Source organism: Thyridium curvatum (assembly GCF_004353045.1).
Source record: "Thyridium curvatum strain D216 chromosome Unknown NODE_67_length_248306_cov_82.505095, whole genome shotgun sequence".
NCBI classification, from domain to species: domain Eukaryota; kingdom Fungi; phylum Ascomycota; class Sordariomycetes; order Thyridiales; family Thyridiaceae; genus Thyridium; species Thyridium curvatum.
In genome coordinates, this window is record NW_022156822.1 from 163,956 (window position 1) to 187,021 (window position 23,066).

Sequence of the window (23,066 nt, forward strand, 5' to 3'; positions counted from 1 at the left end):
CAACAGGTCAAAGGTTATTATCATCTCTGAGATCTTCAGGTATTTCGATACTCTCACATAATCCTATGAGACATTCTGCTAAAAAGCACTTTGCCCAACTACAGTAGTGTTGTTACTTGTATAAATCAGACGTCACTGTGCTTTTAAGGATATACGTAATGTTGGCACAAGATGGTATCATCTCATTGCCCTTCCACCCAATGCTTTATACACTTTCCTAAACAACCGCTCAAGGGGATATCATTTCTTTCCAAAGACAAAAAAAGCTATAAAAAAAAAAGACACAAAGCGTTACTTCACAACGCTTTTCCTCAGAAGAACAAAAAACAAACCAACACCCAAGGCCCTCGCTCTCCTTCCAATCTCTCATCCTCCTCCTCCTCATCATCACAGCTCCTCAATGATGGGCGGCGTCCAGTCCGGACTGCGCTGCCGGCTCAGCGTGTCCTGCACCTCCATCCAGTAGACGCCCTCGAGGCGCGTCCAGCTGATCTTCTCGGCCTCGTCGCCGCGCCCGGCCTTGCTCAGCAGCGACTCGACCTCGAACTGCCACGTCGGGCCGTGCTGCCAGCCCTCGCGGGCCTTGGCCGCGCAGCGCTCGGCGCGCGCGGCGTCGCCCACGCGCCGGTAGTACGTCGCCATGCGGTCGAGCGAGTTGGACAGGATGTTGCGGTCCAGCACGTCCCAGTGCTCCTTGGGCAGGTCCTTGCCCTCGTACTTGGCCTCGAGCCGGGCGTTGAGGTTCTCGGACCGCGCCACAAAGTCGCGCGAGTAGACGCCGTGGTTGTGCATGATGGACAGCGTGATGTCCTCGAGGTGGCGCAGCGTGCTGTTCCAGTCGCCCGCCGACATGGCCTGCGCGCGGCCGCGCAGGTACTCGTACTCGCCGACGAGCTGCTTGACGCGCCACTCGTCGAGGTTGCGCGTGTGCCGGAAGTAGTTGCGCTTGGCCATGAGCGTGCTGCGGTCCATCTCGCCCCGCAGCTGGCGCAGCATGTTCATCCACAGGCCCGACGCCGACTCGACGTAGTGCGCCAGCTGCTCCGGCTCCATGTTGACGATGGACTGCAGGATCAGGAAGATGTGCGAGAGCGACTTGTTGCGCGTCTTGATGGGCGCCAGCTTGTTGATGTGCTTGAGCAGGATCTGCAGGATGTCGACGCGCTTGAAGTGCAGCAGCAGGTCCGGCAGCTCGACAAAGAGGCCGTAAAAGGAGCCCGACGTGTCGGTCTGCACCATCTCCTCCACCTGGACAAAGGCGTGCCGCAGCAGCTCCCCTCCAATCTCGTGCTCGTTACGTATAAAGTGGTCGAACGCCGAGCGGAACGTGTCGTAGGCGCGGTAGTTGTACACGCCTATCAGGTCGACGCCGGGGATGAACCTCCACTCGTCCTTCTGCGCGTGGAACCAATGGACGTGGTCCTGGATCTCGCACAGGACCCTCTCGATGTAGAACTGACCGTTGGTGCCGTGCTGTAATCGCGTCATCGCATGGAGATCCTCTCGATATGGGCTGCGCCGGACCATGGCTGTCGATGGCCCGCCGCTGTCCTGGGTGCCCGCCGCCTGTGAGTGCGCCACTCTCGCCTTCTTCGGTATCGTCGATGGCATGACGGCATGCGTCCGGTTGGATCGCGGCGGACGCCGGCACGACTTGCCGCTCGGCTTCTGCACCGCCCGACCGCTGGACAGGTTGCGATGCAGCCTCTTGCTGTTGTACTTGGACCACCCCCACTTGTTGAACTGTGTTTTATACATCCTCGCGCTGCAAAGAAAGCCCAGTCTCGATTGTCAGTTTATCCCCGGACCGCAACCGGCCACGCTTGAGGCGTGACTCAAGAGAGTGGCCCAACTTACGTAGCTTTGAACTTGTGCTCGGCACACATTTTGTCGACGACGTCCTTCAGGCTCAAGTTCTGCTGCATGTAGAGATCATGTATGATCGGCTTCATCCCCTCCCAGTCGTTGTTAGTGGCCGGCACCATGCGCCGGGGCGTCTCGGGCGGGGTGGTAGTGTTGGCGAGGTTCCTCTGCACCGCGGCGGCGTGCGCGTGCGCGTGCGCGTGCGACGACGACTCGGCCTGCGTCGTCGGCGATCCCAGCATCGAAGATGCCGACGGCGACGAGGATAGGTCGCGGTCCGCGGCCGTCAGCGGCGGGGTAGCTGTCTGTGGCCCGGACGCGGCCTCGCATGCCTCGACCAGGTACATGAGCCTGCCCGAGGTGGAAGCCGAGGCGGGACCGCTGCCGGGCAGAGCATGTCCGGGCAAGGCGGCCACGGCCGCTGCCTCGGCCTCGGCACCGCCCCTGCGGCGGATCGTAAGGCCCTGGTCCGGGCCGCCGACCGGCCGCTGCTGTCGCGGGAACTGATGGCTCTGCGAGGGATCCATGGGCGACTGGCAGGTCCCGGCAGACACGGCGGGCACGGTGCGCGGGCGGACGACGGAGGCGACGGAGCGGCGATCGATGCGTCTAACCGGTCAAGCGGCGCAAAAGGAAATTCATGCGAGCAGGGGTGGGGGGAGAGATGAACCGCACATTCAAGTAAGGCGTTGTTGTCAGAGGGTCAAGAAAGACTTTGAAAGAGATTGGGTTTCCCGAGTAAGAAGAGGCAACGGGTGCGAGACGTCACGCGAGGAATTGGACGTTTCCCTCTCCGGGGATCGGCAAGCTACGATAGTTGACTGCTGTCAGATGGGTTTTGGGTGGTTTTTGCAGCAGCGAGATCCTCTTTAGGCCATCGGCGTGGCGTGGGATCGCGCGGCGTCGAAGTGGGTTTGCAAGGGAATTAGTCTGAAGTAGCGGCGTGTTGGAACATGGAGATGCCAGAGATGAGGGTTCATAAACAGCTAATTTCTCATCATGTGGGCAGGCAGGCAAGGCTTGGACATTTGACTCCCCCCCCCCCGCGGGCCAAGAGCCAATATAAATAAGCTAACACCCATGGTGGAACCGGGTCCGAAGGACTTGTTCGAGGCTCTGTCTGCACTCGGAAACCACCGATGAAGAGGACGAGGACGAGGACGAGGGCAACGTTGACGCACCAGTCAAGAGGGGGCGGGCGGATCGCAACCATCCTCGGGTCTAAAACATGGGCAGGACATTGGACGACGGCCTTGGGGTTGTCTGGTGACAGGGGTAAGCATCCAAGTATGCTGAACGTATGCGAGGAGGGCTTGGGATGGCTTGGATGGGAGGGGCGGGGGAGGCGGGAGGTGGGAAGGGAAGAAAAAAGGAGAAGATGGCGAGAGCTGGGATGTGGGACGGAGGCGCCGAATGGGCGCGCACGCTCTCCTTTGCTGGCGGCGCTACGAGGCCGGACGAAAGAAGCAACAAGCCTTGAAGCCCAAGGCCTGGCCCTTTCCCGCCGGCGGCCGGACTTAAGCTCCTTCAGGCAATTCATTGTCGTAGGATTGGGCCTAAGCTTGAAGGGTACGGCATGACGGGCATATCGAATCATCGAGCAGACACATAAACCACTGCACGCAGGCACGAAGAGATTGCTGAGAGCCATACCGTCATGTCAAGGTTCGAGCTGTCGTTGGCGATAAGTGAGTGGCACTTCCGTGGCACACACACCAGTCGACGTTGACACACAATCACCAACCAACATCGAACGCCTCCACAACCACCGACGCCCCATCAAATCAATCTTGGGTGTGACAGACGGTTCGAATGCAGCTAGGTAGGTACGTAACTAGGTCGTTGTGGTGTGCTGATGGGGGCTAGAGACTATCCCCCTGATCAGTACATGTGCAAGTAGTGTAGTCAGTAACGTACCTCACTCAACCAGAGATCGGAACCGACAAACGGGCGGCGCACGCCGCCTGCTGCTGGCAACGCTGATCCGTGGATCGTAGAACGAGCAGGCCCCTGCCCTGTCAGGACCAGCGGTGCCTATGCTTCCCTGAATGTGTACCTTGTACAGTACAGGTACAGGTAGAATGCTGCATGTTGTTGCCTGCATCGGGGATGGATAGCAAACAAATGTCCAGATTTTCTTCTTCGCGTGGGCGGGATCCTCGGGCGCAGCACCGTTATGCTTATGCATCCATCGATCCATGCCGCGGCCCCTCAAATTGGAGATTTTCACCGTTGCTGACAGCCAATCGGGACGGCTTCGCCCTGGGGCCTGCTCGGTGCTTCTCGCCTTCGAAGGATCAAATCGGGCCCTCTCCAAGACAAGTGTTTTGGGACCACAAAGCCTGTTTGCCATCTGAGGGGCGGCCCCAATCCAAGCCAAGCCAGTCGGCAAAGACAATGCGGCTTTTCAGCTTGCGTTACCCATCGTATCCCTCTGTTGGCGGGCAGGATGGGCGACTTTGCCGTCCGTGGGCGGGGGAGAGGCGCGTGTGCGCACGCAAGGCAACCCGTTCCGCACTACCTACCACTGACCATGACTGGTTAACAGCAGTGATTGGAACGTCAGCGAGGGGTTGACTCGGCGCACGGCTCGGGCTGGGGAAGGACAAAAGATTGGCTCGTCTAGCTGTACAAGTAGCAGAAGGGTCCGCCCGGCGCTAAACTCTGTTGGAACGCAGCGTCAGCGAAACACTCTTTGGACTAGTCGACAAATAGTCCATATATGGGAGATAAGTGTGCAACCCCAGGTGGCCGGCGCCCGTCCACTACCTCCCGTACCGACCTCGACTAAGTTAACGCTTGCTCGTCAGCGAGGAGTAGTGACCTAGCCATGGGCCCGGTGAATCGTGGTGAGTCGTCGTAGTAGACCGGGGTAGAACACTCGCCAAGCGAAGGTCGGGAGCAGCCGGGCAGGCAGCTTAGTGTTGTCGACCAGTCAAGCTGAGCAGCAGTCCACCAGGAATGCAACCTGGATCGATCTAGTTATCCAGCTAGGGAGCATCCACTGGCACTCCGGATTTTGGGATCCGATATGCTGGCCGTGGAGCCAAGCAGTCCTGCAGGATCGGGATCAATAAACCGCAACGCACCCTTGCAAAGTGCAGGGCATCTGGAGATGCCACTCTCGCCGGCGGGCTTTTGTTTCATTTTTCTGCCTTGTCTGCCTCGAGCTAAGGCATCGCAGCGTCAACAAGAGGTACCTGGACTAGGTTGCCGTGGCTCGGTGTCGATTTCGAGAGATCTCGAGAGACCGAGGGCTCCTTCCGCGGCTCGCTAGGCAGCGATCAGCACCGCAGCATTCCGTTCTCGCTTTACCGATGCTGCAACGCGGAAATCTCACGAGGGCGGCTGTCGATGTCGATGGATGGCAGTGGGCCGAGAGGATCGGTGTGCTATATTGCAGGTGCTAATGGTTGCAGGTGCCTCGTTCCTCGTGCCTTGTGCCTTGTGCCCAAAACTCGGGGCGGGTCGTTGCAAATTGGCTGCCTACCTAGCGCGATACCTAAATCCAACACCGTCTCACACGCCCTTCCGCCCTGCATTGTGGTCCATGTCGTGCATCCGTCGTACGTCTTTGAGTTCTAAAATCAGTATAGCAATTGGCGGCCTGATGATGGGCACTCGGACTTGCTCGTCATCACTGGCTGATGCGGAGCTGCATGGACAAGTGACAAGTGTCAATGTGGTCCCGTCGAGGGGCTCATCACTACCTACTGAGCCTTTCTTTGCCTCGATCATGTTCGAGTTCAAAGTTTTTCGCTGCACTGCATTCGGGAATCAAAACTTCAAATTGTCTCAAGTGAGATAGACCGCTGCAAAATAGTTACAATGCCTCGCCACCTATGCAATTATACCGCCCCTTTGTGGCTGCTTCTCAAAAGTTGGCCCAGAGCGCATTGCTCGTCCGACATACATCCTCCTCCACATGTGTTGCCGGCTCTGACCAGGGAGTCCTCTTTCTTTCTTTTTCATCCTCTCACCAGTCTGTACTCTCTCCCCTCTCGCGGAGTAAATGGTCTCCCAACATGATGGTCGCAACCCCTTTTCTCCCAGACCCTCAATCTCCCTCCTCTCGATCTATCTAGACAAATGCCCATGATAAAGGGCCAGGGCTTAAGAAGGTAATGAGCTAACAATATGTGAAGTGAATGTATGGGCAAGGGCTGAAGTCGGTTAAAAGCCTGCCTCCCCCCTTCCCAGGAAAAATGGTATCATTCCGTTCTAAAGGAGACGAAACGACTGAGGTCTGTGGTATGTGTGAATGGGAACAGGCCTCAAAGTCGACGGCTCCGTCTGAATAGGCCTGGCCTTGTGTCTGGGACAAAGAGAAGAAAAAGAGGGGTAAGAAGTGTTCGTATGAAAGGGAAGATCGTCGTCAAGACCGTAAAATAATTCTTGGACACAAAAAAGAAAGCCTCACTGTCCGAAGGAGGTGTGACCCTGGTGCGCATCCTGCAGCACGTGGAGAACGTTGAGCTGGCCAGCGCGGTCCTCGCAGGCGATCTGGAGGCCGGAGCCGTCCACAAAGTCGAGGCACACGCTGTTAGGCAGCTCCTGCACTTCCATCTCCGGGGTGTAGGGCTGGCGGAAGTCGCTCAGGTGGTACCGCTTGATGGCACCGGCCTGCTTGTCCTTGCCGGCCACCGCGGCGGCAGTCGTGGTGGCGGTGACACCCTGGACGGCACTGAGGATGAGGAAACCATGCGAGTCGAGGCACATGGTGCGGCGCTTCCAGAGGAGATTGTCCGGGAACTGGACGTTGACGTCGCCGAGGTAGGCAACGATGGTAGGGTAGTGTGCCGCGGCACCGGACCCCTGCGACGAGGAGGGTGGGATCGAGTTGCTGAACTCTTCTTCCTCTGCCACGGTAGGGGAGATGGTTGGGGTAATATTCTTTCGGCTCGAGCTGAGCGAGCTCGAGAGCCGGCGCATGAAACGGCTGGCGCGGCTCTTGCCGCCCGAGGGAGTCTTCTTGTGGCCCAGCTCGCCAGGCGAAGACCTGCCTTCGTCGCCAGATCCGCTTGCTTCCGTCATCAGAGATGGCGAGAGCGGAGTAGGCAAGGGAGTGGCAGCGTCGCGGTCCTTGCTGATCGACGACCTCCGGCTGGAGATGCTGAGTCGGCGAGCAAGGCCCGAGGTAGTGTGTACGGAGGGCGGGCGGGACGGTGATCGGCTGGCTGACAACACCGAGCCGGGCGAGGCCAGGTTGTTCAGGTTGTCGGTAGACGGCGATCTGCCGGCTAGTATAGAACCGCGACGGTCCTTGATGAAGTCCTTAACGATTGATAGCGAGGATCTCCGCCTTTGGCGTTGCCCATCCTCCTCATCTCTGGTCTCAGACAGGCCGTCTTGTGACTGTGACCTCCTCTTGTCCTTAGACTGACGACGCTCCTGGATGGTCTCCTTACGGGGTGTATCCCGCGTCTCGATCACAGTTGGGACGATCGTAGTTGGACTTACGTCGCCCTTTTGGTGATCCACAACCAACAGAGATTGCTTCAGGTCCAGCTGGTTCAGGTCCGCAGTGGACGGGCGCTGATCGTTGTATTTCGGGAATGGGTCACGCACTATCCGTGCCGTCACTTGAATCGACTCCGGCCGGCCCCTTGGGAGATTGCCGCCCTCAAATACGGAGAGCCTGCTGGCCATCGAACCTGACCGATCACGGAGCTCCAACCTGGAGCTGCCAGGCGATGTCCGTCCGCGAGATTGTGGCGGTGAAGGAGTGTGATGCCTGCTCAAGGAGTCCGCTCGTTCAACGACAGAGGGCGACCGGGAAGGTTCCCGAGCACCTGTTTTGCGTACAGAAAAGAAAGTTGAAGCTGGCCTCTCGAGGCGTTGCTGCCCGTCCGCTGAGCTGCCCGAAAGCATCTCCAGAGCCTTGATTCTCTGGGAGATACCGGACCCCATGTGGGATTTGTTAGTCGAGAGGGTTGTCGAAGGCTGGCGCGTGATCTGATGCAGATAGGCTGCTCCGGAGGCCGAGACTGACCTGGCGCTGCTGGTAGATACGTCTCCGGGGGTCAAAAGGGGTCCGCGAATTGGATTGGACACGGTTCGTACAATGCGAGGTGTGGGGAGCGCCTCCGTTGTTTGCCTGGGTGGGCTCTGGCTTGGGAAACTGGAGGCCACTGGCGTTTTAGCAACCAAGACAGGCTTGGCTTCTTGTACGGTCGCCGACTGCAGCTCGTCCATGAGGTCCTCGTCGTCAGAAAGGTGAGCCTCGGACCGCACCGCTTCCCTATCTGAGACGTAGTCCAGATTCGTCCGGATGGGCTCAAGTCCTCCTTTCCGCTTGGAACGTTTCGTCTCCGGGGTCACCGGCGGGGCATCTTGAGCAACATAGAGCTCGGGTGGACCAGAAGCCATGAGTGAGTGTAGGGTAGGTCCTTGGGCGCTCTGAGAATCGCCTGTTGCGAACTTGGATGTAGGGATCTGCAGCCCTGACGTCTTTTTCTTGTGGCTGGCTGCCCCTGGAGTCTCCGGGACTTGGCTCTCCTGACCCGTTGACCGCGGCGAAGGGGTCTTGGTAGCAAATTTGGAGACTGGAAGTGCTGGGGCAAGCCGAGGAGCAGTCTCTGGCTCGGGCTCAGGCTCAGACTCAGGCTCTGCGTCGACCTCTGCCACTGGCTCGGTGGCAGCTTTTTCGTCCTCAAGGTGCTGTGCATACTCAGCACCACCAGCAACTTGCTCGACAGACACATTTGCTGACGCTTCTTCCTCTTCCAACTCATCCTCTGGTCTCTCTGGGATCTCCGACATTCGCTTCACAGCCAAAGCATCATCTTCCTCATCGTCCAGTATTAGCCGCTCAGGCTCCTCGTCGACGGGTGGTGAAAGATCCTCTGGAGCATCATCGTCTTTGGCATCTGGCTGAGGCTGGACGGTCTCGTCCGTTGACTCTGATACTGAAGATGCTTTGGTCGAGTCTCCGAGTTCCGAGGACATTGCCAACGGGGACGGAGGATGCGAATCGGTCTGCGTATCCAAGGACACTCTATCAACCGCTAATGTGGAAGCAACATCAACCCCCGAGTCCGCTTTTGACAGAGCAAAATGGGTGTCAAGGGCTTTGTCGCTCGCATCCTTCTCCTCCTCATTGGCCGCATACTCGACCTCTTCGGAGGAGCCAGTCTGCGGCTCAGCCTCTACTTCTTTGCCCTTGCCCTTGTCCTTGCTGGTGGGTTCCTGAGGTGCCTCGGTCGTAGTGACGCTCGCTTGCTGTTGTTGCAGGTTCATCTTCTTCTTCTTCTCACGCAGCTGCATGGCCTTCATCAGCCGCGCCTTTTCCGGCGTGATACCGAGCTTGCCTGTGATAGTCGGCGCAGTCGACTTGACGGATACGCCGGAGCTGGTGGCTGGCCTGCCACCACTGGTGTGCGGTCGTTGGAAAACCGAACTCATGGCCGGATCCTGGGGGATGGGTATCGAAGTGGCAAGAAAGGTGATTTCGGGTTCTTCCTCCTTGATCGACTTTGCGTCTTCTTTGCTGTTGTCTGACCTTCCTTTCCTCGAGCCCTTCGAGAACATCTTAAAGCCCGCCGGCAAGTTGGCAACAGGTCGATAGTTTCCCGCCGTTCGGGGTCTTCCAGCAACGTCAAGCGAGGGTCGGGGGCCAAGTTTCACCTTGGGTTTATTATAAGGATATGATGAATAGCTGTATAAGTCAGGGCGATGTGAATAATGGGCGGCATCGAACGACTTGGCGGGTGAGGGTGGCCTGTCGACGCCGACGAAGGAAGGGGGTTCAGATGAAACAGCGAATTTTGTCCCGTCGGGTGAATCAGCAAGTTTTGAGTCCAATGTGACGGGGGGATCTGGAGAAGCTGGCGACTGAGGTGAAGCTGATTTGTCGTCCGAAGTGGCGGGCCGATCCTCTTCGTTCACCGTCGATTGTCTCTTCACAGCTCTTTGCTCTTCCTCTTCCTCTTCAGCAATTTCCATCAGCCGTCTCCGACGCAGGGAGCTACTCGACGAAGACGCAGAACCCGATGCCGCATGCAGAGAACAGGCAGCGGAGAGCTTGGTGTCCTTGAGCTCCTTGGCAGTCTGGATGTCAAAAGTGGTGTCGTAGGGCGAAAATCGTTCACAAACGGCGTTGAAGTGGACCGTCATACGCGCTGCAGCACTTGCTCATTAGCTTCCCCTTTCCAACTACCGACATTCTACCGTCATCTCGATGACATGGGGCCCAAGATGAGACGAGAGCGCTTGGTGATCATCACCGGGGGCCCGGCGTGCAAAGGCATCTCGGATACAGCGAGGGGATAGACGGTCGACTGAACCCACCTTGCACTAATCTGGAGCAATCCTCGGGAAGGTACTTGATGATGACATTCCTTCGGCGGTACCTAAGGAAGCCAAACAACGGCGAGGCCTCCTCGTATTGCGCAATCGAGTTGCGAATCTCGACGATCCCGCCATTGCCACGGCCTAACAGCTCGACCTCGTCGCGGCTTGCGTACTTGAGAAGAAACCTGGATGCGCAGAGGTGCTAGGTCAGCGGAGGTCCGACAAGCGAGCCAAGGTTTGAGCATATCCCAGCTCAGAGGATGCGGGCGCAGAGCGAACAAAGAAACCCAGAGGTGCGGTTAGCCCACGGGAAGGGCGGGCGCGGGAAGAGGCAGAGTTTCGGTCCGTCGCGCCCTTCGGAAACTCTAAATAAGACAGGAGGAGGGAAAGGGGAGATGCGCGTACCATCCTCCCGGCTCAGCAGCGGCAGTTTCGTGAGCCTCCCTGATCTTGAGGTCGTCCAACCCATTCAGAGACATCTCTGCCTGCCCCTTGGGCGGTTCTGTATTGCGTGTATGGCGATTTAAGGCGTGGGTTCGAGAGTCGGGTAATTATTCTGTTCGGGCGGGTAAAAGATCGTGGGTGTGGTTGGCGACGGACGGCAGAGCAGCTCAGGGGTAAGGCTCAAGTACCGCCCAGACAGCAGCCAATAACGGGCCAGGGACCTTGGGTAGGCGTAACAAACATGGATGTTTGTGTAGAGCAAGATTGAAATCTAGCCAAAGTTAATTTATCGACGGGCCACGCTCCAGAGGTCGCACATGGGAGCTGGCAGGCGGCCACGAGAGGGAGGTCGTGGTTTGCAGAAAGGGACTTGTTGAGTGGTAGCACCACCTAGCAGCGTGTACGGACCGAGCGCAGGGGACTGAGGTACACCAAAGCCCCGTACCGTACTGCCAGACCGAGCAAGTAGCACACGAAATCCCGGGGAATCAGATACGGAAAAGGAAACGACACATAAAGAACGATGGAATACGAAACGAAGCCGAAACAAAGGCTCAGAGGACAACGGATTGTCGCCACGGGACAGGCACAGACAAAGGACCACTGCGAAGGGAAAGGGGAGAAGAAGGGAGCGAGATATGGGAAGGGATGTGACAATCAGTCGAAGCCCTGGTGATATTTTATTTTCTGGTCCGCTTTTGGGGGGAACAGGACGGCGCTTGCAGGGGATCCCTGGCCAGGGCTGGTGCCAGGTACCGTGTGCCTCCAGCTTTTCCAAGGCCTGCTCCGGGCTCTCCATGGCATTCCATCACATAAAGAACGGAGAAGGTGAACGAGTGTCCAGCTGAATTGGAATTGGAACTGGGGCTCGCAGGCTAGGTCTTCTAATGAATGCTCGACGATCATGGCATCGGCCGGGATGCTGCAGTATTGGCGCTGGCCGACTTTAATCTGCTCCCCTGGATATCAACATCAACCCTTACCCGTAGCCGAATTAGTCTCGCGTTCAGAGTCGCATTCCATCACGGAGAGGCATCTCGCTTGTAGGGCAATGACTTGTGTGTTCTGCTTCGTATATACTGCTGTCGCCGTTCCTCGATTACTTCGTACAAGCACCGGCGTCTCGTTCTATGCTCCCTTACTTCATCCTTCCACTCCGGGTCTAGAAACTTCGGACCCAAGCCGTCGGCGCGCCCAGAATTGCTTCTTTCGTATCCGGGCATCGAAGTCTTGAGGTATACAGCATGGAAAAAGCAACCGAGTCTTTAGAGTGAGGATGCATCGAGCTGCGAAATCTCGCACGTCTATCTACAAGTATGTAATTTATCTTTCTCTTTCTTCATCTAGCCAGTAAGCACTTTCAGTATCTTCATGAACAGACAGTCATTGCGAAGCCAACACTTTCAGGGTTGATCCACGGACCCATCGCCGCGAAACATACCTAGCTCTTGACTAGAGCTATTCTCCACCACCAACTTCGCTGAAACGAAACAAACGGCCAACGAGAGTGTCTGCTTCTCTTGGAGCAATGCGACCTCACAGACTCTGGTGCAGTTGAGCGGCACAAAAGTGGCTAGGCCATGCATAGATGAATGCAAGTACTGTACATCATCCTTCGTACATCCATCGACAAGTAACTACCTACAGTCATCCCCCACCCGATCGACTGCCCGCTTTGACCCCTTTCCTTAATGCCCACTCCCCTTTGGCACAGATGGATGAAGCACCACGATTCACACAAGTACTTTGTATTTGTTCGAACAACGAGTGCTACTGCACGCATTCATTCTGGCGCATCTGACCTACCGAGAGGTCTATTTCTCCACTAAGAGAGCGTACTCGCCCAAGATGTCCAAGTCGCAGGCCACGTGGACTGAACAGCCCGTACCGATGATGCCGATGACTGATGTGTCTCAGTAACTTTCTGTGTAGAATGCCACAGTTCTCATGCATGAGCAACTCTGCAAATCCGTCCGTGCCCTCAAAGGACAGGGTTTGCAACTCAACAGACTATTCTAACAATTACATGTTCTTCTTAAACTCCTAGAAAGCATCTTTAGATTTAGACATGTTACCAACGCCTGAGTATCTTGGTGATATCGATATCCTGGCTTACACGGTTATGCCATCCAAATTGTTGACAAGTGATTCAATCACCATAGCGCAAGATAGCCTTGGACGACTTTGATATAACAACTGAGCGGAAATACTGTGAGCTGAAACGATGATGTCTCCCGTCTTTAGAAATGCTAGAGCCGCAGTTTAGAAAACAACCTTTGCCGAGTTGCGAATTGCTACAGAGCCACCTTGCTTCTCTCCCTTCGTTCGGTATAGCCATATCGAATCGATGTGTCTTCCATCAACGCCGACAAACACTGCACGTAGAAATCCCTTCCTACCGTCAAACGCTACACGATCCAGAGATCACATGCACTGCCACACTGGGAAGAACAGAAGCAACTTCAGGTTACCTATCGTCAATTCCTCGTATTTCTCCTCACACTCAACGTCAGCCATGCAAGAGTTTACGCCATTGCCCGTGAAACCCGATCACGACTTTGAGTCGGTCTCTTTGGTGGATGTCGCGAGAGTGGCGGCTATCGGGGTGGCAGGCCCAGGCGTCACTTCGGGTGAGTCAGCGCCCAGTGCATTTGCATCCTCCTCTTCTACGGACCCTTCGATGGGGGTTGGGTTGAACGCCGTCTCGTCTCCATCAACGGCGACAGGATCATGGCCGCGACCACTGTTGCTGGCAGACACTCCGACAGCCGGCGTGCTGCCATCCGCGATCTTCTGCTTCGTCGTGCTGACAATCTTTTCCGCCTCGCTGGGTTTGCCGGCCGAGTCGGTCTGATCGCCCTCCACCCCGATCGGGTTGTCTTTGCTCTTTTGGCTTTCCATCAACGCCTCCTTGTCAAACCTGACAATCATACAGGAGAGATTGTCGGTGCTGAAGTGCTGGAGGGCATGATCGACAAGCAGCTTGGCAGCCGCATGAGGGTCGTGGACATTGCGCACAAGGTCAACAGCTTCCTGATCGGTACAAACGTCCCAAAGCTATAATATAGTCAGCACCGTGAGAAAGGAAAGCGAAGGGATAAGCTCATGGCATTTCAATACTGACCCCATCGCAAGCAATGATCATGAACTCGTCAATTTCGGGTTGAATGACGGTTTCCGTAGTGTAGGGGTGTCCAGTGACGAGGTCCTTCATATAGGTATCGCCAAGAGCCCTTGTGACGGCCAAGACGCCATTAACGCGGTTGTTCAAGATCAAGCCGCCAGCATTGGCTATACGTCTCCCCTCGTTCTCGTCACTTCCCTTGTGGTCATAGGATAAACGGAGAGCCTTTCCTGACCGACAAAGGATAATGCGAGCATCTCCAACATTAGCTGTGTAGAGAACTCTTTGCCTCGAAGCACTACTCTTGAGCTTGGCATGTGTTGTCTCGGCATCTGACTTGTGCTCCAACTTTGAGCCTTCCTCGACAGCCTTGGCGGCGGCAGCTGTGGCTGGTGCAATAGCCTGAGAGCCTGTAGCAGACTGGTTGCTCGGGACCCTATCCTCCCAGCGAAGAACGGCAATAGCTGCAGTGCAACCGCTATTCTTCAGCGGGAGCTTTTCCAATTGGGCATCAACTGACGTGAAGGTTTGATCGAGGAGCTCAGGAATAGGTGCATTTGGGTTTTTCCTGATGACCTCTTCCAAGATCAAGTGCAGCTTCTTCCCACACCAGTCCGCAGCGAATGTTCCAGCATGCCCATCAAATATGGCGAAATAGCCATTGTCCGTTTCAACCATGCCCTCGGCGACCTGTAGGTCAGTCGCCGAGTCCGTTGACTTGGACTTTTGGCTCCCGTTATCGCCGCTTAGGGCCGGCGCTGGAGTATGCAGGAAGTTGTAGAGAAAGGCATGTGTGTCTTCCATTGTGCGTCGGCATTTCTTATTGCGGTCTTCCCATACACCAACGCGAAACGTGCTCCTCGGACCGGGTAAGGACTCGCCGGCAGAGTTGTTGTGCTGGCCCTGAGGCACGGCAAGGGCCGGATCTTGCTTCCCAAGCTTCTGCAGAGGCGTCTGCATAGATGCGATGTCACTGTTGCCGCGCCCGCCGACCTGCGCAAAGTTCAATGTGTTCTTAGCGCTGGCCAGCAGACTGCTTGCCTTACTGCTTACACCGCTGCTGCGGCGCTTCTTCTGCTCGGCGGAGCCCCCGGAAGTTGGCTGGCTGCCATTGCCGCTGCGCTTTTCACCACTGGGGGGTTGATCGGTGGCCTGGACGGGAGTCGGCGAAGCGCTATCGGTCTTGGAGTCGGGGGACGAGTCCCCGCTGCTGCCCGCCTTCTCCTTGGGCTCCGGAGATGTGCTCTCAGATTTCGACGCCGAGGAATTGGAGCCTCCGCCGAACATTCTATTCAGCAGACCCCCTGAGGAGGAGAGACTGCGGCGCTTGGGTCCTGCCAGGTTGCTTGCGGTGGGGAGGGATGGAGGGAGTCGAGGTCTTGACGTGTCGAGTCCCTGAGGCGGGATGATGACGTGCGGGAGCAGCGCACTACAAGATGGAGTCGAGGAAGGGAATGAGGTTCCGGAGAACCAGTGGCTTGCGCAATCAGCCCCGGTCAGGCAATCTGGCAAGATGCGTCGAGCGATGACTCGACGGTGGCTATTCGCGGGGCAGAATAAAAGAAGCACGGCCAAGGGCGTATTTGTCGTGATGTTTCCGTTGAGAAGATGGGAAAGACAAGTAGGCGCAGCGAAAAGGCCCCACGCCTAGGTCGAGTTGAAGGCGCACAATGGGGCGGGTTGGATGGCAAGGTTGGCTGAAGTGGGAGGGCGGAGCCGCCAGGAGGGGAGCGCTGGAGCTGGTGTGGATGCCGCAATTGCTTGTTGTCCAGCGGGCGGGCGGGCTCGAGGGATGGAGGTCCTTCTGCGCCGGGAAGGCGGGGAGCCCTGGAGTCTTGTGACATGGCTGAGATGATGTAATAATATGCCCTGGGATGATACTGAGCACAGCACTCAGGCAGGAGTGGACCGACCACCACCACCAACAACACGGATCATTCGACGTCGACTTGACTTAAGGTACTTGACTTTGACGTAACCTACCTAAGGTAGGTAATGTAGACTTGATGATATACCCAAACTTCCGATCGTCTTCATGGACTCAACCCTCAGTGCTCTTATTCACATGAGTACAACCAACAAACAGTGGCACGGAAGGAACAGAAGACGATGTGCACCTTTGCCTAATGTCGAAGCATGCATCCACTGATAGGCTGCGACAAACCTTGGGTGCCTATTATTGTCCAGTGCATGTTTGTCTTGCATGGACTCGAGACACCCTCCACGGCTCGGCGCCTATGGTCCTTCGCGCGTCTCCCAGTGGCCATCCAAGATAATGTCAAATGATGTATCCATTTCTACATGTATTTGCCAAACAAGTGTCTCAAGTTGGGCAATAGTCTCCATTCGTGAGGTATCATCTAGCAAATGTGTGCAGAGAGATGGGGATCGACTGAGACGAAAATAGAATCGGCTCATGCATTGCGAGCCGGCGCAGAACCACTCTACCATCTCCCTTCCTCCACAACAAATAGGTTAGGCGTGCATCGCAAGAAATCTGCCAGTCGCGTTTCTATACCACTTGTGCCAAGAGTGTCATCACCGGCGCAGGCTATCAAGTCGCGCCTGCAGATCATCATCGCCAGGGTCTCCTCCGCCGCCGCCACCAACAGCCTGCGCGACTTTTCCTTCGGCGACATGTTGAGACTGGAGTCCTTGCGGAGTTTCTCCGAGCTGCATCAACCAACACTGTTAGTCTGATCTCAAAACGCTCGTCTTCGGGACGACTTACAGCCTGGTTCAGATCCACCCCAATCTCTTCCAACACCTGCTCGACGACCTCATCTCCCTCCTCCTCGACTTCAACATCCATTGCGTCGTCGATGGCATCATCCATCATCTCCTGCCGCTGCTCCATGATATCATTCTCCCTCTCAAACTCCATCGCAATGCGCTGCAGAGATGGCAGATTCATCGTCTTGTTCATACCGGCAAGCGCTGTCGTCGCGCCTTTCATAGCTTGCATCATCTGCTCGTTTGTGCGGTATGTCTAGTAGGGTATGTTAGCGAGCAAGTCGCTCTGCGGTTTGTTTGCAATCCCGTGCTGTAGGGGCGTCGTACCTGGAGTCGCAGCGAGATCTTTTGGAGTTGACTCCGCATTCCGTAGAACTTCTCGATATATCTAATGCGGCGTCAGCCCGTGCCTGTGAGCGTGCCATGGTCTGCCATTTTTGCGTACCTCCTCGTGCGAACAAGATCCTTGGCCTGGATCTTGCACGCACCCATTTGACCTTTCTGTGCACTCTGCTTGATCTGCCCCACGAGGGTCTTCTCCTGCTTCTCGAGTTTGACTCGCTGTTGATCAAGCTCGCGGATTGCCTTGTCCAGGAGCCGCTGGTTCTTCCGCAACCGCTCAGCGGGCGTGATGCGCTTGCCGAACGCCCACTCGAGGATCTAGATTTGTCAAGGTTAGCACCCGCGACATCGAGCCTGCGCGCACGACGGTGAGAGAAACAGCAGCCTACATTCATGGTGACTGTACGATCGCGTGCCGCGATCACTAGCAGAAGATCTGTTTGCCAGAGTAGATGGGTTTGACGACGATTTGCTTATGGTTTGTGCCTGGACCAACATGGATGTGATTAGGCTTGGCCAGGGAATTGCTACAGCGATGGGGTCGTAGAAACCTCCCCTACGTAACCACGCGGTCTTGGCGCCCGGAACGGGACCTTACACGCCAGCGGCCATCGATTCGTCCGTCAACTAATGCTGTTGCCTCGCCTGATTAAAGGCCAGCCTTTGGTCCAGGTATTCAAGGATTCACGACTCAAGGGTGAATTATAGAGTAAAGGTTATTTTCTTCTTCTCTTTTTTCTATGTATTTTTTTGTTCTATCAAAGTGTAGATACATAGCAGACAATTAACTTCTCGAGGCTTTCATGTGTTTGATTGGAGAGCGGATACCACCGTCCCAGCCAGTCCAGCTCCCTCCCGGGCACTCAAAAGCACATGCTTCCACTGAGATTTACAGCGGTGACATAGTAGACCCATCACTGGATCCTCCCACAGTTGTAACCGAAAAACATGCCACCCCTAGCCTGGACCAATCAAACCAGGCGCCAAATTATGGGGAGATTTGCCGCTCCTGCTCTTCATGCGAACAGGGAATAACTCCCGTACCTGCTGGCTGCACCTCTGCTTGGTAAGGACTGGTCCGCCCAGAAAAATAACACCATCCGCCCCGATCCGACCCATGTTTCCCTAAAAGCCGCCTCTCTTCTCGTCAACTGTCAAACTCCCCATCGCGGGTCGAATGGATTGAGAGAGGGCGCAGTGATGAGTCAAGAGTATTTTTCCAGTAAAGGCAAGTCTCCCGACCACTCGTCGGGCGACGCCGCCGACAACAACAGCGGCGGAAACCGTGACGAAAGTGGCGAGCATCGCCATACCAAACCTAGCTACATGACCGTCGGCTCCGGCTCGACCTCAGAACATGCTGCACGGCTGCAGGCGCTGCTGGACAAGGACTCTGGATATGGCGGCAGTACTGTCGACGATGAGGCAGGTGCGCTGATCCCCGGATCGCCAGCTTGGGATTCTGCAACGCAAGCAGACCGACCTCTGGATTCAAGCTCCTATACCAACGGCAGCCACCACGCGCAAGCTGGCGCCGTGCATCAACTGTGGTATAACAAGCACCGGGTTACCCTCGAACGGTCAATAAACAGAGTGATCGAGCTTCTGAAGGGTCTGCAAGAGAAGAACGCCTCATGGCCTGCACATTATCCTACCGTCCAGCGGACCGACGACCCTGCACTGCAGCGACCTTCTTCCCGACCGGGCTTCCCGCACACGCAGTCCATGCTAGAAGACCTCCCTACTGCTTCACCTCCTCACCCCGGCGCGCTACGTCGATCCTTGACATCCCTCGAAGACCATGCCAAAGCAGAATCGAGTCGCGATGCGGAGAAGAAGCGAATCAACGCCGAGCCTCGCCTTGTAACACCACAAATCGCGCAAGAGTTCTCCATATTGAAGTTGGATCTGAAGCTAGGCGCACTGCATCAGACAGAGCTGGTTCACTCACTCGAGAAGAACTCGATTGCTTCGCTGCTTGACGGAAAGATCAGCTCCAGTATTAAGCACCTTCTATCACTGCGGGAGCGTATCGAAGATCGGTCCAGCAAGGTGCTTGTCACTGGAGATCTCAATGCGGGCAAGTCTACTTTCTGCAATGCGATTCTTCGCCGAAAAATCCTGCCAGAGGATCAGCAGCCTTGCACGAGCATCTTCTGCGAGGTCCTGCATGCAAGCGAAAACAACGGAATTGAAGAGGTCCATGCCGTCCATAAGGATGCTATATATGACCGAAACGACGAGACAACATACGACGTGTTTTCGATACAAGATCTCGAGAAACTCGTGCTCGACAACGCCACCTATATCCAGTGCAAGGTCTATATCAAGGACATCAGAACTGTCGACGAGTCGCTATTGAACAATGGAGTCGTTGACATCGCTCTTATCGACGCGCCTGGCCTCAACTCAGACACCACCAAGACAACGGCACTCTTTGCACGGCAAGAGGAGATTGATGTGGTTGTTTTCGTGGTCTCCGCGGCCAACCACTTCACGATGACGGCGAGAGAATTCCTTTTGGCTGCAGCTGCAGAGAAGGCATACCTTTTCATCGTGGTGAATGGGTTCGACATGATCAGAGATCAGGAACGATGTCAAAAGATGATTCTGGATCAGGTTCGGGGCTTGAGTCCTCAAACCTACAAAGAAGCATCCGAACTCGTTCACTTCGTCTCAAGCAACGCCATTCCCACATCACCTCCGCCCGGTGGTCCTGACGGAGGTGACAGCGGCAGCTCAAGTGGTGGCGGCGGCGGCGATGACCCGAGTGACGACCCAAAGGGCAAAGGCAAAGATAAGGAAAAGATTCGAGATTTTGAGGTTCTGGAGCAATCTTTAAGGAGATTTGTTCTGGAGAAGCGGGCCAAATCCAAGCTGACCCCGGCAAAGAATTACCTCATGAACATTCTCAACGATGTCAACTCACTGGCAACTGTCAATGCCGAGGTAGCACAGTCAGAGATTGATCGTGTAACCAAGGAACTTGAGGAAATCGAGCCTGTCCTCGAATCAAACAAGAAGGCTAAAGACGAGATTAGCGCCGAAACTGAGAAGATCATCGAAGACACCTGCAGCGACGTCTACAACCAGACAAGGGCCATGATCAATTTCTCTATTGCGCATGCCAGCGATCCAACCTTCCTCGATGTGCACTATCCAGGCCTCCTCAGCGCTTTCGAGTACGCAGAAGAAGTCAAGGAAGCGATGCTCTCACAGATCGCCGCATCCGTCACCGAATGCGAGGAGAGCGCGCGAAGCAAGACGGTTGTGGGCGTCAATGCCATCAAGCAGCTCGGTATCCTGCACCTTGGTGACGAATACAACAACCTCAACTTCCGACCCGACGTCATGTTCCGCCGCAGGCGCGATGCGCTTACCCGACAGATCGAGATCCCTATCGAGCTGTGGGACTTCCTCGACTGGTCCAGCCTGCTCCAGCGCCAGGAGAAGGTCGCCGGCACGGGCATGGCGCTCACCGTCGCCACCGCCGTGGGAGGGCGCCTCATCGGCGGCTACGGCTGGATGGACCACGCGCTCAGCGCCGCGCGCATCGTCGGCAACGACAACCTGCGCCGCCTGATCGTGCCGGCCATCGTCGTGAGCCTCGTCGCCGCGGCCGGCTACGTGCTCAACCAGATCCCGCAGTCGCTGCCGCAGCGCCTGTCGACCAAGATCTCGTCGCAGCTGGCGGCCATCGACTACGTGCACGCCAACTCGAGCCGCATCGCCGGCTCGGTGCGCAAGGTGCTGCGCTTCCCGGCCGACTCGCTGCGCGAGGGCCTGCAGCGGTCCGTCGAGCAGCTCGGCGGCCGGCGCGAGGAGACGCTCAAGGTCCGCGCCGAGAGCGCCGTCGCGCTCAAGTACTTTAGCAACCTCGTGCGGGACAGCGCGCACCAGAGGGCCGCGGTGGGGGGCATCGACCTCGACGGGCACCCGCCTGGACTGGCGCACTAGATTGTTTCTGGCATGCTCTCTCGATGGCCCGCTCCCCCTTCTATACCCCTCCCTCCCTTTTGTTGTCCCCGGCCCTTGATCCCCCTACCCCTTGGTTGCGCTTGGAGTTTCTGCTCGCGGTCTGGTTTTTGAGTTAGGATATCCGCTGGTGACGAGTCAACAGAGGAGAGAAGAATACTGTGCGTCTGCCTACAACTCTCTCGTTCTTCATACACCCAAGGAGGCAGGATTGAGAGATATCGGTGGCCTGCCTAAACTGTATATGTATTTGTTCGGCACACACGCTACTCTAGTTAGAACAAGAGGGATCAACCTCCTCTCCTTATGAATATGAGTTACGCTACCTAATTGTTGAAATTTAAGAGCAATGGACCTCGCTCAGTGGTTTTATATTGAGAATTTGCAAATTGCTGTAACCGTTCAGTTGGATTCCAAACACCATTTCGAAGTCGTGGCAACCCCTGTGGCTGGATATTTGCACAGTGAGGATCTGCACGATCAGAGACGTGGGAGATGGATGGTAGAACAACCCCAGCGCTGCAGTAGCTCCAGGGTGGTCACTCTATGATCAACATTTAGTATGTCAACATCGTATAATACAAATCGAGAGAAAGGTGTCGGTCCCCCTCATCCGAGGACCATGAGCAGTCGTACCCGGCCCATCATATGTAGTGTACAGTTACAGCATCGAGAAAACCTAGAGACAGGTTCCTCGAGCGTCAGGAGTCATCAATTCTCCTCGTTTTTGCTCCTCCAAGCCATGCTATCCTGCCTTTCCGGCCCTCCAAGGCAAGAAAAAAAATTGCCCAGCGATGCTTTCCATCCCCTATGAAAATTTCAACACAAACCCCCCTCGCCTTCTTTCCTGCTCCGCAAGCTCCCCGCCATCAGGATTTTACAAAGCCGGCCGTGCCGTCGCCGCGCCGCCGCCGAGCGCAGCGCCGACCTGGGCCGCCGTGTCGGCGTCGTGCTTCTCGCCGGCCGTCAGCAGCTCGCTGCCGGCCTCGCGCATGCGCGCCTCCTGCTCCATGGCGATGATGTTCTGCTCCTCGGCAAAGGACAGCGCAAAGGGCACGCCGATGAGCATGGCCGAGACGGCGAGGGTCCAGGTCGAGCGGCCGAGGAAGAAGAGGCCCGTCTTGAGCACGCGCGTGGTCGTCTGGACCTTGCCCGAGACCCAGCCGCGGATGGTGGGCGGGATGATGTCGCGCAGGGCGTAGAGGCGCTCGGCGAGCGTCTCCTCGCTGGGGTCGTAGTCGGACTCGTTGGAGATCTCGGAGTCTGGATCGTGGGAATATGTGTTAGTAATTTGTTCCAGTGGTTATTCCCGTCACGGAGCGAGTGGGATCGATCATGTGCAGGATAGAAAAGGAGAGCAAGGCGCATCAGGCAGGGCACAAAGCTCGCGCCATCAATCGAAGGTGAAGCTCAGGGGCATGGAATGCAATCTAGCTGGAGAGAAAGTGATAACATACCGGTATCTGTGTAGTCACCCTCGTCATCGAGGCCCGGCTGGGGCTGCTGGAAATGCTCGTCCTCGACCTCGACTAGCTGAACCATCTTGGGCTGTGGATGTTCTGGCGTTCAGGGATGTATAGATTGATATGTTGTCGGAGGTTCGGTTCCCCAAATAGTACAGCTGATTCTGGCCTTTACAGAACAGGATTCCAGGGGGAAAGGGAGTATGTGGTGGAATAGTCGTTTCTCTCGGCTAGAAATGATGTAGCGAGGATTCAAGCTCCCAGGGCTAGGCCGAACATCGACACTGACAATCTTTTTTTCGCTGTGCACGTGACCCCACCCCCTACGCCATTCATCGCAGCTGGTCTGTGCAGTGCCTGTAGCTGCCAATTATTGAGCCTCATGCACCCGACAACACCTCATGGAGCAAGAAGGCCTGCTTCTGTAGTTGTATTGTGAGGAGCTTACTCAAATGGATCCAAATTTATCACTCACCTCTTTCAAAACATTGTTTGAACTTTACGGTAGACGTCATAGATCAGCCTTTTATCACAGAGTGCTGTGCTAGGCCTTGGACAAGCGCAGCGATGGTAATCATATTTCAAGTGATAGGTTCTTAGTTCACATGGCCACTATCCAACAAAAACGCCCTCTAGTGAATGCAAGTGCGCTGAGCTATGCATACAGTATGCAAAGATAAAGAAAAGAGACATTACATGTGTTTCTCATCAATGACCAGACATTCCGATCTATAGCCGTCACTTTTCATCATGCTGTGTCCCCGTCATATGCATGGGCTATGCTTCCTCCACCATTGATCCTCGACAACCTGAAATAGGAGAAAGGCATT

The 23,066-nt window shown here is 56.0% G+C and overlaps 6 protein-coding genes across 6 annotated transcripts; 1 reads left to right on the forward strand and 5 right to left on the reverse strand.

The window, feature by feature from the left end:
• Positions 1–387: 387 nt before the first annotated feature.
• E0L32_009356 (uncharacterized protein) lies at positions 388–2,390 on the reverse strand (the record flags this gene model as incomplete). Its single annotated transcript, XM_031144312.1, has 2 exons — positions 388–1,765; positions 1,858–2,390. 2 exons carry the CDS (start codon positions 2,388–2,390, stop codon positions 388–390), a joined length of 1,911 nt encoding a protein of 636 aa, XP_030991179.1.
• A 3,889-nt stretch (positions 2,391–6,279) lies between these two features.
• Positions 6,280–10,634, reverse strand: E0L32_009357 (uncharacterized protein; the record flags this gene model as incomplete). The annotated part of the gene is made up of 3 exons (XM_031144313.1): positions 6,280–9,983; positions 10,153–10,340; positions 10,561–10,634. 3 exons carry the CDS (start codon positions 10,632–10,634, stop codon positions 6,280–6,282), a joined length of 3,966 nt encoding a protein of 1,321 aa, XP_030991180.1.
• Positions 10,635–13,149: 2,515 nt separating this feature from the next.
• Positions 13,150–15,010, reverse strand: E0L32_009358 (uncharacterized protein; the record flags this gene model as incomplete). The annotated part of the gene is made up of 2 exons (XM_031144314.1): positions 13,150–13,656; positions 13,724–15,010. 2 exons carry the CDS (start codon positions 15,008–15,010, stop codon positions 13,150–13,152), a joined length of 1,794 nt encoding a protein of 597 aa, XP_030991181.1.
• Positions 15,011–16,261: 1,251 nt separating this feature from the next.
• On the reverse strand, positions 16,262–17,193 carry E0L32_009359 (uncharacterized protein; the record flags this gene model as incomplete). Its single annotated transcript, XM_031144315.1, has 5 exons — positions 16,262–16,396; positions 16,455–16,712; positions 16,784–16,844; positions 16,902–17,116; positions 17,188–17,193. 5 exons carry the CDS (start codon positions 17,191–17,193, stop codon positions 16,262–16,264), a joined length of 675 nt encoding a protein of 224 aa, XP_030991182.1.
• A 931-nt stretch (positions 17,194–18,124) lies between these two features.
• On the forward strand, positions 18,125–20,755 carry E0L32_009360 (uncharacterized protein; the record flags this gene model as incomplete). Its single annotated transcript, XM_031144316.1, has 1 exon — positions 18,125–20,755. The coding sequence occupies one exon, from the start codon at positions 18,125–18,127 to the stop codon at positions 20,753–20,755; it is 2,631 nt and encodes an 876-aa protein (XP_030991183.1).
• An 895-nt stretch (positions 20,756–21,650) lies between these two features.
• Positions 21,651–22,315, reverse strand: E0L32_009361 (uncharacterized protein; the record flags this gene model as incomplete). The annotated part of the gene is made up of 2 exons (XM_031144317.1): positions 21,651–22,036; positions 22,231–22,315. The coding sequence occupies 2 exons, from the start codon at positions 22,313–22,315 to the stop codon at positions 21,651–21,653; spliced, it is 471 nt and encodes a 156-aa protein (XP_030991184.1).
• Between the last annotated feature and the right edge of the window lie 751 nt (positions 22,316–23,066).